The 15,536-nt window shown below is 58.5% G+C and overlaps 1 protein-coding gene across 2 annotated transcripts in view; it reads right to left on the minus strand.

The window, feature by feature from the left end:
* Nucleotides 1-1,366: 1,366 nt before the first annotated feature.
* Nucleotides 1,367-15,536, minus strand: part of CATSPERG (cation channel sperm associated auxiliary subunit gamma) — a 26,929-nt gene continuing 12,759 nt past the window's right edge. Inside the window, exons 8-29 of one of the 2 annotated variants that reach the window (XM_046682876.1) lie at nt 14,344-14,515; nt 12,741-12,878; nt 11,687-11,746; nt 11,363-11,482; nt 10,745-10,795; nt 10,514-10,643; nt 9,903-10,014; nt 8,822-8,980; nt 8,627-8,739; nt 7,673-7,886; nt 7,263-7,325; nt 6,966-7,164; nt 6,705-6,823; nt 6,503-6,583; nt 6,357-6,413; nt 3,452-3,608; nt 3,209-3,272; nt 2,976-3,071; nt 2,615-2,704; nt 2,065-2,157; nt 1,878-1,977; nt 1,367-1,792 (exon numbers count right to left, since the gene is read on the minus strand). In XM_046682876.1, coding sequence (XP_046538832.1) covers nt 1,538-1,792; nt 1,878-1,977; nt 2,065-2,157; nt 2,615-2,704; nt 2,976-3,071; nt 3,209-3,272; nt 3,452-3,608; nt 6,357-6,413; nt 6,503-6,583; nt 6,705-6,823; nt 6,966-7,164; nt 7,263-7,325; nt 7,673-7,886; nt 8,627-8,739; nt 8,822-8,980; nt 9,903-10,014; nt 10,514-10,643; nt 10,745-10,795; nt 11,363-11,482; nt 11,687-11,746; nt 12,741-12,878; nt 14,344-14,515 — 2,643 coding nt within the window. In that variant the 3' untranslated portion in view covers nt 1,367-1,537. Of the gene's footprint in view, nt 1,793-1,877; nt 1,978-2,064; nt 2,158-2,614; nt 2,705-2,975; nt 3,072-3,208; nt 3,273-3,451; nt 3,609-6,356; nt 6,414-6,502; nt 6,584-6,704; nt 6,824-6,965; nt 7,165-7,262; nt 7,326-7,672; nt 7,887-8,626; nt 8,740-8,821; nt 8,981-9,902; nt 10,015-10,513; nt 10,644-10,744; nt 10,796-11,362; nt 11,483-11,686; nt 11,747-12,740; nt 12,879-14,343; nt 14,516-15,536 lie in introns of those variants that run through there. The other variant, XR_006891601.1, reaches the window with a different exon arrangement.

Below are 15,536 nucleotides of genomic sequence, written 5' to 3' on the forward strand. Positions count from 1 at the left end.
CCCTGGTCTCCAGGACAGATCCCTGGGCCTTTTCCTAAATGCCTCCCTCACTCCCACTCCCTCCGTGGCCCACCAGCCCCACAGCCTGTCCCCTAGGCCTCCCGAGCATCTCTCCCACCTGCCCCCTCCTCTCCTCCCTCCACCAGGCTTTGGTCCAGCTCACCCTCTTGTGCGCAGGTCCCTGGCCTACTGCCTTCCTGGGATCTCTGCCTCCAGCCCTGAGCTGTCCTCCACAGGGCTGCCAGGAGCATCTTTCTACATCAGACCGTGGTCCTTTGGGTTCTCGCCTCTGCTAATTCTCAAGCTCCATAACGTGACCTCAGTGGCCTTGCCTGCTCTGGAGCTGTGCTGTCTCATCATGGACAAGCTGACCCGGCTGTCTGCCCTGGTGTCCCCTCACAGCATGTGTCCCCTGGGCCTGTACTCCTGGAGCAGAGGAGTGGAGGGGGATGGTGAGACAACCTCCATAGTCAGTCCGCCCAGGCCCTTTGGGGAGGGGCTGGAGTTGAGCCTATTCAGTGAATGGGGAGTGGAGTCCAAAGGCACATTTGCTTTTTGCCTTTCAGTCTCCTTTTCCCGTTCCTGAGAGCACATTTTCCTCATAAGAACTGCCCTTCCACACACACAAGCAAGAGACGAGGGTGGGACGGGCTACCGGCAGCTCCAGGGGTGGGCTCTGAGTGGCTTAAACCAATCAAAGGCTGATCCCTCAAGCACAGCGAGTGGTGAAGTGGTGACCCAGCCCCATCCAGTCAGAGACACTGACAGGGCTTCGGCCTGGGAATGTTGGCCTCCAGCCCCTTCTTCCTCTGGACAATAAGACTTGTAGATGTGCAGCTTCAAACCGCGACGGGGGCTGGCCTGAGGTCAGAGACCACACTCAGAGGAGGGCAGAGCAGGGAAAGCTACAGGGAAATGGTCCCAGAATCCTCTGGACATCAAGGACTTCTGGATCAAACTGTAGCTGAAGCCTATATTAACCAAGCCCATAAATTACCATTTCCAGGTGGACTACGAAACTTTTGATACTTGCAACTAAAACAAAAATCCTAACCTCTCCAGAGTCCCTTCCTTAAGCTAGACACTAGATAGGTGTTGACATTCAAAATATTTAATGACTCGCTCTAAACCTGCGTCCAAACAACCAGAACAGACTGCTGGCCATGGCAATGGGCCTGGGTCAGGGAGGACCCGCTGGACTGTACGGAGGCTGGGGCACTGGGGAGGGGCTGATTGGCAGGCACACAGAGAAGCCACTACTCACCAGCCAGCACAGAGGATTTGAGATTTTAGTGGCCCCTGTGGCTGTGTGGACAGTCAAACAAACCGAACAGGAACACTTACAAGGCCCCCCAAATGGTCCTGAAATGAGGCTTTATTAGGGTCTGAATGAGAAATGAAAATTCAAGCAAAACAGAAAGAAAGGCCTGGGATGGGTGACAGGCTGCATTTCCAAGCTGGCCCAGGAAGTGAGGGCTGAGGGGGGGCGGGGACGGGGCAGCCAAGGGGCTCAGGCCGGCGACTTCTTCTACAAGGTCTACTCAGGTTTGGCCGTTTTCTCCTCGGCCATCTTGGAGATGATCCTGGAGCTGATCCTCGAGCCGATCCTGGATCTGGTCCTAGAGGCGCTGCTGAAGATCATGGAAGAGGTGGTGGAGGAGTAGTAGGACTCTGAGGCGATGAGGTTGTTGATCTTCCAGCGGAGGATGTTGCAGGCCTTCATCATAACAGGCAGCAGGAGGCAGAAGATTAAGTAGAGGACCACCAGGCCCAAAAAGATGCTGGCCGACACCTGGAGGCACCGCACAGCAGGTGTGGGTGGGTGGGCAGCCCGGGGTCCCATCCACCCCACAGGGCAGCTCGCAACAGCCACTCACCACGAGGATGAAGAGCGCCCGCGTGGCACTGAGTGGGAGGCCGTGGATGTGCAACAGGAAGGTGAGCTGGTAGTCACAGTATGTGCTCTTGTCCACACCTCTGGCGGGGATGGGGTGCAGGATTGGGGGAAGATCGGCCACCCCACAGGAGGCTCCCAACCCCACCTGGGCCCCATGCCTGGCTCACCTATTGCTCACCAACACCTTGAAGAAGAATTCGGGGGCGAAGATGCTATGGGGAATGGTGTCATGGCATGGGGAGTTCTCCAGACACAGCCACCTGGCGGCACAAGTTCAGGCACTTGTGGGACAAACCTTGCCTGGCACGTGCCAACCGCCGATTTCTCCCTCCAACCCAGAACTCTGGCGAGCCCCCATGAGGCATAATCTCACACCGTAGGGGTCAGGGCCGGGATGAGGGGGCACCGGCAGAGGGGTCGGGACCAGGATGGCAGATACAGGCAGAGGGCTCAGGGTGAAAACGGGGAAAGCACAGGAGGACGTGGGAGTCCCCTGGCCCATCCAGAACAGTCAGAAAAGTCCTCCTGGATGAAGGGGCATCCGAACCAAGGTCTGAAGAGAGTCAGAGGGCCCAGCACTGTGCACACAGGGTCCAGCTTGGTAAAGGTCAGTCCCATTTGAGGAACACAAGGCGGTCAGCGTGGCTTGAGGACGGAGGCAGAAGGGATTGTGGGCAGGTGGGGGTAAGGTGGCCTGCAGCCAGGCCATGCACTCACTCGATGCCCAAGCTCTGGTGGGACAAGATGTTGAAGGCCGGGTCCTCGGTGGTCGTTGCGTTCCTCGTGGTCCAGATGAGGCTGTCGGTCCTGTGCGGGACCGCGGGACCTCAGTGGGGGCGGGGCGGGCCTCGGCCGCGGGCCCAGAGCGAGGCCAGCCGGTGAGCAGGGGAAGGAGGGGCGGAGCCCTTGGCGGGCGGGGCCTCGCGGCGTGGGCGGGGCCAGAGTCTGCGGGACCCTAGGAGCTGGCTCTGTGGGCGGGGCTTGCAGCAAGGGCGAGGTCTGTGGCGGGAAGCGGGAGGGGTCTGCGGGAGAGGAAGGCCGATGGGCGGGGGGGGGGGCCAGGGCCCACAGGGATTACTTGTCTAGGGGGCTGTTGTAACGGTAGATGTCCTCCTCGCTGTATTCCTTGATGGTGTCCAGGGTAGGCCCGCCGCCCACCACCTTCAGCACGTAGCTGCGGGGAGCAGAGGTGCGCAGGGACTGGCCTCGGTGTCCTGAGTCCCGCATTACCTCTACCACCCACCCCCCTTATTGCCCCGCCCACTCCAGCCACCCCACTCCCGTCAGCCGCTGGCTTGGCCACGCCTTTACCTGCCCTGAAAACTGCCAGAATCTCCCGTCACCAAATCTTGGATCAAGAAGAAGGGGTAGAAGACTGTGGAGTCGGAGAGGGTTGAAGCCAGGAGGAGAAGAAATTAGCTGGGCCCGAGAGGTGGAGGACGGAGAGGGGAGGAAGGAGAGATGCGAGAACCAAGAGGAAGAGCAGAGGCAAGGTGAGCGGGCAGGGAGGGCCAAGTGGTGGGGGCAGAGGAGCGCGAACAGCCGGACACGCACTATCGCGGAAGAGGAAGCAGGGCATCTCGCGGTCCACGTGCACGCAGTCGAAGTAGTGTTTGTTCTGCTGGCGGCTGTACTGCAGCGTGTAGGTGATGTCGAAGGCCAGGCGCTTGCCCGGGGGGCAGCCGATGAACATTGGCACCATCAGGTTACCCTGAGTTGGGGGAGAAGAGCCTCGCGCTGGACACCTCCTCCTCCACCCCTCCTCCCACATCCCCCACCACTACTGCCAGGCTCACCCTCACCAGGAGGGGTGGGGTCACTATTATCATTAGAGCAATAGCTGCTCTCACTGTGCGCAAGGCACTGGGTGATGTCCAGATGCTTTACATATTCAAATTCGTTTAATCCTCATAACAGCCTTGTGTGGTAAAGACTACTAATATCTCCGTCTTAGAGATGGCAAAAGTGAGGCACAGAGAGGTCAAGCCACTAATTAATGATCGAAAGCCACACAGCTGGTAGGTGGCAGAGCTGGGATTGGAGCTGAGACAGGTTGGCTCGAGCTGCGTCCAGAGTAAGACAGAAACAAAACCACTGACACCTGCACCTGTGGAAAAGGCAACTCCTAGGCGGGCTTCATGGGGCCGAAGTTGGGCCCAAATTCTCAAACAATAGACCCAGGGAGTGTGGGCTCTATGAGGGAGGGAGAGGCCAGGATGGGGGTCAGGGTCAGGGAGCCCCATGACACTGCCTTCAGAGGGAAGGGCCCCTGGCTCATTTCGGCGGGAGGGCCCAAGGGTTTCACCCGATCGCCAGAGGGACATGGGCATCCAGAGACGGGCCTGGGCCTGACAGCAACTGTGGAAAGGGGTTGGTGGCCGTAGATTAAACACTTCCCAGGCTAGGCCTGGGCCAAAGACTTTACCCAGCGGCCACTCGCTCACTGAGAGGTCTAAGGGACGTCTCGGATTCAATCTGACCACAACCCATCTCGTTCTTGGCACCTCATCGTTCCATGTTCAGGATACAAGCCTTGGCCTGATCCCGGAAACCTCGCCCTCTCCCCTCACATCCAATCCCTCCAGATATCCTGTCATCTCTGAACTTCAGCACAGAGCCATTCTCTCACTCAGCTCCTCAACGCCTCCGCCCCACCCTTGCTCCCTGCCTGGTCTTCCTGCTGCCCCCGCCCCTCCCAGTCTGTCCCCCAGGTGCAGCCAGAGGGTCCCTGTGAGCACCCGAGCTGCTCCTCTGCTCAGAGCCCTCTCGGGGTACCATCTCACTCACCGCAGCCCCCCTGGGCCTCAGTGATCTGCCCACCGTCGCAACTGTGACCTCGTCTCTCTCCCCTTTCCTCCTTTCTCGCCCTGATCCAGCCACACTTGCTCCTGGCTGTTCCTTTATTCTGACACAGGAAACATCCTCCTGCCTCCAGGCCTTCCCACTACCTGTCCCTCTCGGCTGTGCCTTTCCACACAGAACGCCGGGGCTCGCTTCCTCCTCTCTTTCAAGTCTTTGCTCACTTTCCCTGGGCCAGGCCTTCCCTGAACCATCCCATGGAGAATGCTCGCCTCCCCCCTGCCCCTTGCTGCTTACTTTTCTCCTAGCTCTCATCATCTCTTAACATACAGCACCTTGTATTTCTCCTGCTCGTTGCCTGACTCTCTGTTGTGGGTTGACCTAATTTGGAACAGGGTCTTTACAGACATCATCAAGTTAAGAGGAGGTCATGCTGCATCAGAGTGGGCCCTAATCCAAGGACTCGTGTCATTATGGGAAGAGGGACATTTGGACACAGACACACAGAGAGAACGCCTTGGGAAGATGAGGGCAGAGATTGGAGTGACACTTCTCCAAGAGGACTGGCAAGGATTGTTGACAACCAGCAGAAGCAAGGAGAGGCACGGAACAGATTCTCCCTCAGAACCTCGGCCTTCTGGCCTCCAGAACTGGATGAGAAGAAATTTCCAGTCTGCAGTATTTCCTTATGGCAGCCCTAAGAAATCAGTGCCCACCCCCCCTCCCCCCGCCCCCCCCCCCCGCCACCACCCCCCCCCCCCCCCGCCCCCCCCGCCCCACCAGAACATCAGCTTCATGGGGACAGAGATTTTGTCTGTTTCGGTCACCCTCCTAACTCCAGCACCTAAAACAATGCTGGCGTGTGGGAGGCACTCAGTAAGCATTGGTGGGACGAATGACTAAGCTTTGGGGCAGGGGGCAGGGAGTGATATCTGTTCGTGCTTGATGCGTGAGACCCCAGCCCCAGCCCCCTTCCCCCTGTAGGCCCGCCTCTGGGGCTGGCCTGCTGAGAGACACTCCGAGCCTTTATTCACATAAGCAAGTTTGATTGAGGACCTACTGGATGTAAATTCATTTCTTCCCTCCTTCATGCACCCTATTTACAGATTGAGAACCCACTGCTTATCAGTGAGTTCCGGCTTCCAGTTTTTCCAGGATGGGGAGCCAGAGAGGCGCCAAGCCTTCCAAATACACATGCCTCTTGATCTGTAACACGGGGGTGAGGAGAGAGAGGAGAATCTGAAAGGCCCCAGCCTGAGCATACAAAGGAAGCGCAGCTCAGACTACATCCTACCTTCAGCCCCTCCGTTTCTTTGTCTGTCTGGAAGCAAACATCATTGGCTTTTTTAAACTTAATTTTAGATGGGCAATATGGTCACACGGTTAGTCCCAGATAGTCATTGCCCCGGCAGGGAAGGACCAGGAGGAACATACAAGCTTGTGTGCAATCTACACAACCAGTAAGGCGGCCCTTTCTGGAAACAGGAATGGATGAAAGGCGGGAGTGGATGGGTGGGTGAATGAAGGAGGAAAACGAAGGAGAGGGAAGAAATTATGAACGCGGTAGGATGCCCCCAGGGAGCACTCGGAACCAGCCCTGTTGAGACTCGCCCCAACCCCCACCCTCCTGCACAGGGCCCAGTACCCCAAGGTCCAATACTTGCATGCGCGGCCCCTGGTACGTGTTCTGGAAGCAGTGTCCGGCCGAGCCCACCACCTGTGGGTAGGAGCAGGTGATGACCGCGGCCCCCTGGGCCCGCTCTCTCCCCTCATCCCGCCTACCTCCCTCCAGGCTCGGGGGCGCACCTTAATCAGCATGGAGGTCTTCATGAGATGGTGTCCACTAATGCCCTGGTCAAAGCAAGCCTTCTTATCACTGAGGGTAACCTGGGGGTGGGGGCCGAAAGGAAGGGGTCAGCAGGCCTGCGGGAGCACCCAGGGACGGCTGACCGCGGGCTTCTCAGGGTCCGCTGCCCCCCCTCGGCACCCCCTCCCCGCCTGGTCTTACCCAGAAAAGCACCGAGCTGCGATTGATGAGGAGCTCCTGCCAGACCACGGCCTCAATGCAGTGCGGGTGGGCCAGCACCAGGCCCAGATCCAACCGGCTCCTCAGGTAGAAGGAGAAGCCTGCCGGGGCCAGAAGGAGGGGTCAGGGCCTCGCGCCCGGCCCACAGAAGCCCCGCCCCTCGGATGGGGCCCAGGCGCCCGCCCCCGCCCCCGCCGTCGCCCAGCCCGCCCGTCGGGCTCCGCTCAGGCCCCGCCCACAGACCGCTCTGGGCCTCCGACTTGAACGAGTGCCCGCGGACGCTCAGGAAGATGGAGAAGCGGTAGCTGGCGCCCTTGTCCAGGAAGATGCGCTCGGGCAGCTCGTGCTCGGCCTTGAGGTCGTAGATCTTTTCGTAGCTGGCCATGTCAATGTGCACGTTACCCGCGCTCTGCCAGTTGCTCGCCAGGTAGAAGTAGTAATGCTGGGGGATGGGACGAGGGGCAAAGTCAGCGTCCGCAGAGGGGCACGGAGAGGGGTGTCCGGGCCGCCCCTCCCCGCCTCCCAGCCCTCTCCACGCACGTGGTCCTGTTTCTTGTTCTTCCACCAGCGCCAGGTCGGGTCGTGCACCGGGTCCGCATATGGCTGCAGGGACCGCCGGCACCGTGAGGGGGGCGGGGGAGGGGGGGCGTCCCCAGGCAGGTGGCATTCCCAGCCCCCTTCCTGGCCTCAGTCCCAGCCCCTAACCCAAAGCAAAAGGTGCATACCCCGGCCTGTCCCCAAGCCCCGCTTTCAGCCCAACACCACATCCTGAAAGCCATGCTTCAAAGCCCGGCTCATAGTCCTCAGCCGGCCCCCACTCAGCCTCAGACTCTCCAAGGCAGCGCCGCTCTGTTCCACCCTCCGCGCCCGTTCTTCCAGCCACGCGGGCTTTCCAAGCCTCCTCCGTCCCGTCTCGACCGGCCCGGCCCCACGGGCCGCCGGACGCCCACCTTGTAGTACTTGGAGTGCAGCCAGAGCAGGTAGTAGACGAGGCCCTGATAGACGGCGAGCGAGTTCCTGGTGTGGAAGCCCGAGGCCTCCAGCACGCGCGGCGGCCGCGCGCGGTAGCGCTCCTGGCGCGTGTAGATCTGCGGGTTGGGCAGGTCCCGCAGGCGCATCACCGTGAAGGGGCAGAGGTTGCTGAAGGAGAGCGTCAGGTGGCCCCTGGCGGCGGCAGGGGGACGCAGCTGATTGTTCCGCGCTCGCAGGCCCCTTTCTCCCCTCTGCGCTGCGGGGGCCCCACATCTGATCCAGCGCTGCCTTCCTCCTCGGCCTCAGTCCTGGTGCCCTGGACCTCATCCCAGATGCCCCTGGCCCCATGGCACTCAAGCTCCTAAGCGGCCTTTCACTCCCCCCGCCCCCTAAATGCCTCCCTGGACTCTCTGCAGGTGACCAGAAGGATCATCACCGAACACAGTAAAATCTGACCATGGAGTCCCTCTCCTTAGTCCCATCATGGCTCCCCAGGCCCCTCAGGATGAAGTTCAAGTTCCTCCCTCTGACCCCAGGCTCACCTGGTCCACCCTGCCATCACCACTGCACTCTACCGGCACTGTCTTTTCTCTCAGTTCTTGAACACCCAATCTCCTTTGCTCCTCTGGGCCTTTGCACGTGTGGGTCCCCCGTCTGGAACACCCTTCTCCATCTTACCCCCTGGCCACTTCCTCCTTACCCTTCCGGTCACAGAAGTGCTCATGCATCTCTTCCTCCTGGAAGCCCTCCCTGATACGCCCTTCACCCAGGTTGGGCCAGGCCCCTGCTTTGAGCTTCCATAAGCCCTGAGCTCCCCCATCACAGCCCGGAGGTTGTCACTAGGGATGGCTCAGCTCCCCGCCACCCCCACCCCTGGAGTGGAGCAGTGCCCAGGGCTCTCTGACTACTGCCGTGGTCCAGCATCTTCTCACCCCTGCCGCTCCAAGACGTAGCGGTTGCCCAGCTGCTGGTACATCAGAAGCTGCTCCACGGGCACCAGCCTCTTGACGAGCCGGCCCTGCTGGTCGTTTATAAGGTACACCAGCTGCAGCGGGAAGGCAGGGCCAGGTGAGCTGCAGTCAGCTGCCTGCAGCCCCCCGTGTCTCCCCACGGCCCCCGCCGAGCACCTGGTACAGTTTGCTGTCTTCGTAGAAGAGAGTGACCATGGTCTCATTGGGGGCGTGGAGAGAGGACTGATGCATCCGCTGCAGGCTGACGTACACCTCCCAGCCCTCAGACGGGAACAGCTTGTACACCCGGTGGCTGCCTTCCAGGAGGTACCAGATCTGGGGGTGACAGCCAGCTGTGTGTGTGAGGGCACGGGGACCGCGGACCCCACCTCTGCCTCTCAGCTGGAACCAGGTGAGCTCACGTACCTTCTCCCTCCTTGCCAGAACCCGAGCTCCCCCGAGCCCAGCCCTCACTCACCAGGATACGTGTCTTCCGGGTTTTGATCTGCTTGAGTTCCGAGGACTTGCCACTTAAGCATTCCTAATCCTGGCCCCTAACGGCTGGGGTTCCTAGGGCTCAGCCCTCTTCTTCCTTCTCACTCTCTGCCCACTGCAGGGTCTCGCCATCCCCTCGGCCTCAGTTCCCACCACTGCACTGATGCCCACCCCTTTAGGCCCCCAATGCATTTGACTCTAGACCTGGCCTCCTCCTCAGGCTCAGCCTTTAGGATGTCCCCGCTCCGTGTGGCCTCCTCTATGACGCCCTCCCTGATGCCCACACGCCCAGCCTGGATCAGGCCCTCCTCTGAACTTCCATGGGCGCTGTTCTCCCCACTGTGGCCCTGACCACTCTGAGCTGTCACTGTCTGGGAAGGAGTCTGTCTTCCCGATGGACTGTGGCCCTGTGAGGGCAGGGCCCAGGGCTGACTCGGTCACCACTGTGTCCCCAGCACTGCGTCAGGTATACAGTAAGTGCTCAATATTTATGAAATCAACAAGCACAGGATGAATGAAAGAGGGCCCCCTCGGGAAATCGGGTGATAACTCTGAGCACAGGTCTGTCACGCCGCTGAGTGGCTTTGGAAAAGACACTGATCCTGTGAGTTCCAGGGTATAAATGGAGCTTCGGCAGCCCTAACCCGGGGTCCCTGAGGGTGTTCCCTCCCCTGGGCCCCTCTACCCTGACAGGGGAAAAGGGAGACTCCTGGGGTTTGGGGGTACGCAGAGAAGAAGTGGGGAGAGGGGCAGGGCAGCCCACCTCCTCGGTCTCGGTGACAATCGCCATCTCCCCTCGGAAGGAGTTGACCAGGTACTTGATAGACAGCTCCTTGGGGAAGTCCAGCAGGTAGATGAAGTTTTCGTTGTCATAACTGCAGGGCAGAGAGGGGAGCTGGGGGTGCCCAGGCCAGGCCCCCAGAGGGCATCTGCTCCCCCCACTCCAGGCCTCGCCGGAGGCAGGAACCGTGCACTCAGTTCTTCACTAGCCTTGTGAGAACATGTACAGGGCGGCCCCCCCTCCAAACCCTCCGGGCGGCCTGCCCATCTGCAAGCAGGAGCGTTCGGCCAACCACCTATGGAGCTGGTTCTGGGCCCCTAGGTTCCTGAGGGGTGACAGGGATCCCAGCCTCTCTGCAGACAGTGCCCCGCCATTGCTCACTTAGGCTGCATCCTCACAAGGGGGCTGCCACAGTTTTCAAAATCAGTTCCCCTATCCTAGTCCTGGCCACCCCAGCAGCGCTTCCCCCATCACAGTCCTGACAACTTCTGGACTCAGGCAGCCTCTAAAAACTCGGCGACTTCAGCCCCCGCCCCCCCACCCCCCCCACTCTGCAATGGGGCTGGGGAGGCAGACCACGCCCCGACCCGTACCTCTGCAGGAGGAAGTTGCCCCAGATGAACAGCATGTGGTTGTATGGGTTGTAGGACATGCCCTTGGGCACCATAGGGAAGTTGGTGTAAGACTCTGTTCCTAGGATCATCAGGAACTCCAGGCCTCGGGCTGGCCGGGCAGAGGCAGAGGGGACACAGCAGTGAGGAGGGGCCACCTGGGCCCTTTCTCACCCCACCCACCGCTGAGACCCCCTCGCCTTCCCCTCCTACCGTCAGGGATGAATTCCGGGATGGTGTAGAGGATGGCCAGGTAATCACTGACTATGGGTGTGGAGAAGACAGCAAAATCTCCTGAGGCCCTGAGCTTCCAAAACCTGAAACTGGGCAAGCCACTAGGTTCCCAACTCTCTAAAAAACCCTCCAATGGCTTCCCACTGGGGTCTGTTAGCCCTTAGAGTTTCTGTGTGTGAATTATATCCTCTGAGAGGATAGAGGCTTGGTAGGGCACAGGACTTGCTTCCTCTGATTCCTTGGCTGGGGAGTGCAGTGCACAGCCTCTACAACTGTACGTGGCAGCCCTGTTCTCACTTCAGGTAAAATCAAATCAAATCTCCTTATTGTGAGCCACAAAACCCTTCCATATCTGGCTTCTGCTCACCTCTCCAATCTCGCTCCTTCCTCCCTCCCCCTCTGTTCTGGTCACATGGACTTCCTCTCAGTTTCTCCAGCCCACCAAGCCTGTTTTCCACCACTACTCCTTACCCAGGAGTGACATGAGCAACAGTTCCTCCCACTGTCTGCTGGGCGCAGACCCCACAGGATGGACACGCAGTTCACATCCTGGACTCCCACCCCTTGGCGCTCAGCCCCTCGTGGTGCCCCAATTACCCAGGTCGTAGCTGACCACCTGGAAACGCTTCCCGGCGGCAGGGTCTTCGATCTCCACCAGCAGCAGCAGGCGGTGGTGGTCCTCCATGTATACGGCCCAGGTTATGGAGCAGTTGACAACTGGACGGGGAAGAGGGCGGTCCGGAGATGTCCTCGGACCCCGCCCCTCTCCACCGTCTCTGTGACTGCCAAGTCTGCCCCTGTAACGCTCCACCCCTCCCAAGACACTGCCATCCTTTCCCGTCACCTCTCCCCGCTTGCCCTGCTCTCCCACCTGCTCGAACCCCCACCCGCCGGCCACAGACCCCTCTGGGAGACGGGTACCTTGTATCCCTTGGCACACGGACTGCTTCCTGGGCAGCAACTCGAAGGACACGCGGCCATCTGGGGAGCAGGGCAGGTCCACACTCAGGCCCTTCCCAGCCCGTCTGGCACCCCCTGCGCCCCGCCAGCTCTCCCACTGTCCAGGGTGGAACACTGGGGCCTCCCTGCCGGCTTAGTCCCTGGGATGCCAGGGAGCAGGTCCCACCCCCTGGCCTGTCAGTCACTCACATCTAGCCTATCAGAGTCTGTCTGTCTCCGCTCAGGTCTGGGCACGTGACCCATAATGGGCCAATCAGAGTGCACCCTGGGATTCCTGCTAGAGTTAATGGGGAAGAGGCTGCTCTCATTCTCTGGAGGCTGGGGGGCTCAAACTGGTGGGAGATGTGACCCTGAGTTCCTGGGAGCCATCTTTAACCCCCGTGAGAGGAGTATCTACCTGAAAACGAAGCCAAATCATAGGGCTCATGATAATAAACCCTTTATAGCACCCGCCATGTCCCCAGCACCGTCCTAAGACCTTCCCATATGCCAACTTATTTAATCTTCCTGTCCACCCAATGAAGCAGGTACTACTGCTATGAGCCCTATTTTGCAGATGAGGAAGTGAGGCCAAAAAGAGAGGTTAAGTGTCCGTCCAAAGCCACAGGTGACTTAAGTTGGGTGTGTCGGAGAGGTTTCTCTCCAGACCTGTGCTATAATCGCTATGCTATACTACCTTGCCAAGAGATAGACAGAGTTCTGATGATATACCCTGTGAGCCCCTGGATCCAGCCATGCCTGAAGTTGAAATCTGGTCTTTTCATTTATATAAGTCCACAAATTCTTTATCATGCCTAAATGATTTTTGAATTGGGCTTCTGCTCTTTGAAACCAAACACATCATGAAAGATACATAATAGACCCCAAGCCCTACCCCTACACATGCATAAACCCATCCCCACTCACAGGGACAACCTCCAGCCTGGGATCCCTCCTGAAGGCACCTGGTGAGGGATGAGGGCCTGAGGTCAGAATTCTTGGAGGTGAGAGGGTATGGAGGGGCCCTCACCCTTACCTGTGATGGTCCCAAAGTGGACATAACCTTCGTTCTTGCCAGTGGTGAGGGCCATTATGTACTCGGAGCCGTTGCTATGGAAATGCACAGGGCATAGTTTCTTGATGCACTCCTTGGCCAGGACACGAACCCAGCTCCCTGTGGGGGGCCAGCATAGAGCCTCAGGCCCAAGCATTTGGACCTGGGACCTTGGCCCCCCAACCACATTTCCCCGGCCTTAATGAGCCTGTTACCTGTCCTCTCCTGCTGGAGCAGCTGTTCAGGGTGGTGTCTGAGGGGCCCTTGGTATAGGGCCCCAGCTGCCTTTGAGAAAAGCCTGCTTGCTCACACTCCATCCCCAAGGTTCAGACTGGGCTGACCTCACCCTTGCATTCCCCTGGCCAGAGTGATTGGTTCTGAGCTGGGCATGTGTCCAAACTGGGCAAGTCCAAGACAGTCCCAGCTTGCAACCACTAACAAAGAGATGATCTTTCCTGGGGCCCCTGAGGGCATAAAAGTCTGCAGTTGCTGGGGAAGGGGGGAGTCACCATGGCCACCACAAGGAGGGGGCTGTCTAATAGCTACAGTGAGCCCCTGGATCCAACTATGCCTGAAACCAACTTGCTCCTGGGGTTTTCAGCTATCTAAGCCAATAAACACCCCCTTTCTTTGGCTTAAGCCCATTTTAACTTGGTTTCTCCCACTGTCGAAGTGCCCTCAGAAAGAAAGGGAGAAAAATGGGGCTGTCGAGAACAGGCACTAACTAATGGAACATACATTACAGTACCCATTTCTGTGACCCTGTAAGTCTGAGTGACCCCATAAGCTGTCTAAACGACATCGCTCATTTAGGTGGGGGGAAAACTAGGACTTGGAGGGCTTTGCTATTGTTAAAAGATGGGGATGAATCAGAAGTCTCTCTTTAGGGGCCAGCCCCGTGGCTGAGTGGTTAAGTTGGCACGCTCCACTGCAGGCGGCCCAGTGTTTTGTCGGTTCGAATCCTGGGCGTGGACATGGTACCCCTGATCAAGCCATGCTGAGGCGGCGTCCCACATGCCACAACTAGAAGGACCCACAACTAAGAATATACAACTATGTACCAGGGGGCTTCGGGGAGAAAAAGGAAAAAAATAAAATCTTTAAAAAAAAAAAAGAAGTCTCTCTTTTTCCTCTCTGATCAATCTCCTTCACAGCTTTGCTTCTCCAGTGTCCCGTCCCTCTCTCTCTCTGTCTCTCTCTCTCTGACTCTCTATGCCGCTCCTCCACCCCCCAGATTTCTCTCTTGGTATGCCTGTCTCTGTCCTTCTGACACTCACGTGTGTGTGTGGGTGCACGCGTGCATGCTAAGTCTCTCTCTCTCTGCTCCTTCCCTTCCCTCTCGAGCCTCCCTCCTCCCCCAGCTGGTTCTCAGTACCTCGGAAGGTCTGGGAGAAAGCCTCACCCCAACGTGCAGAGGGGAGAAGGCCCTGCAGGGAGGGCAGGGATGATTCAGGACCTTGGAAAGTTCCCTCGACACCCTCCCCCTGCCCCCGCCCCCGCCCCCACGGCAATTCCAGTCCCAGGTGCCTCCAGTGGACCTGCTCGCTGAGGCGCCCTCCCCACCTGAGATGCCACGGCCCCTCACCGCTGCCACGGTTGCTCTCGTGGAGTGTGATATAGGTGCCCGTGAAATAATAGACGAGCTGGTTCTGCCGGATGAAGAGGATGCTCTCAGTGGCGATGGCGTCGTAGATGGTGGCGGTGAAGTTGGGCTGGGGGCAGTAGAAGGAGCCTACCCAGCAACTGTCGATGCTCAACTGCAGGCGGGCGGAGCCAGCGGTGAGCAGGTGGCCTTGGCCTCAGCCCCCACGTCCTGCCTTGGGGGGAGGCACCTGCTCTGACAACTGCTCAGGAGGGACACACGCAGCTGTCCCCAGGGTGCCCTCCCTGTTCACCCTGAAGCAGCAGCTTGATGGTCAAACTTCCCCACCATGGGCCAGGGCAGCAGGCGACCCAGGCTGGAGCCAGCTGGGGCTCTGGGTGCTCCCTAGAGTTGGGCAGTGCACAGCAGTACTCAACAGTGCTTGGCAGTCCCAATTCCCCAGGCCGCACTCAGGATAATACCCACGTGGATCCAAAAGAGTCCACGCTTGGCCCAAGGCGCACTCTTAATAATCCCATTCTACTTAGAACACAGTTGGCTGTCAGGCCAACACCATCTGAACTCACTGACCAACCGCTAACCCTGGCAATATCACGAACAGTGGGAAAGCACCATCAGTGAAGGGTTCTTGCCTAAAAGATTGAATCTAAGTTTTATCAAGTTTCTAGAGCTCCATATTCCAGCCTCCCTATTGCCTATAAACTATCAGTTTATACTGATAAGCTATCAGTTTATAGGCAATATAGGGTGTTAGGGACTGAACTGTGCTCTCCCCCGACCCCGTAATTTACATGTTGAAGCCCTAACCCCTGTCGAAATTAATAAAAGGAATCTTAACGAAATTGGAGTGGGGAGGCCTGTAGGGGCAGCTCTTGTGCCCTATCACACGTCATCAATTACTCCAACCAGGAAGGGAAGTGTTCTCACACCTTGGACAGGAGATAAAACTACTTCACTGCCGAAGGAAGATTTCTCTCCCACCCAGCAACAGCCCAGCCAATGAGAAATGCAGGAGCTCAGCCAATGAGAAACACAGTAGCTCAGCCAATGAGCAACACCACAGCCCAGCCAATGAGAAACACCACAGCTTAGCCAATGAGAAATGCCATAGCCCAGCCAATGAGAAATGCTGCAGGCCAGCCAATGAGAAACACCACAGCTCAGCCAATGAGAAA

The sequence above is a fragment of the Equus quagga genome, chromosome 13, assembly GCF_021613505.1.
Source record: "Equus quagga isolate Etosha38 chromosome 13, UCLA_HA_Equagga_1.0, whole genome shotgun sequence".
Taxonomy (NCBI): domain Eukaryota; kingdom Metazoa; phylum Chordata; class Mammalia; order Perissodactyla; family Equidae; genus Equus; species Equus quagga.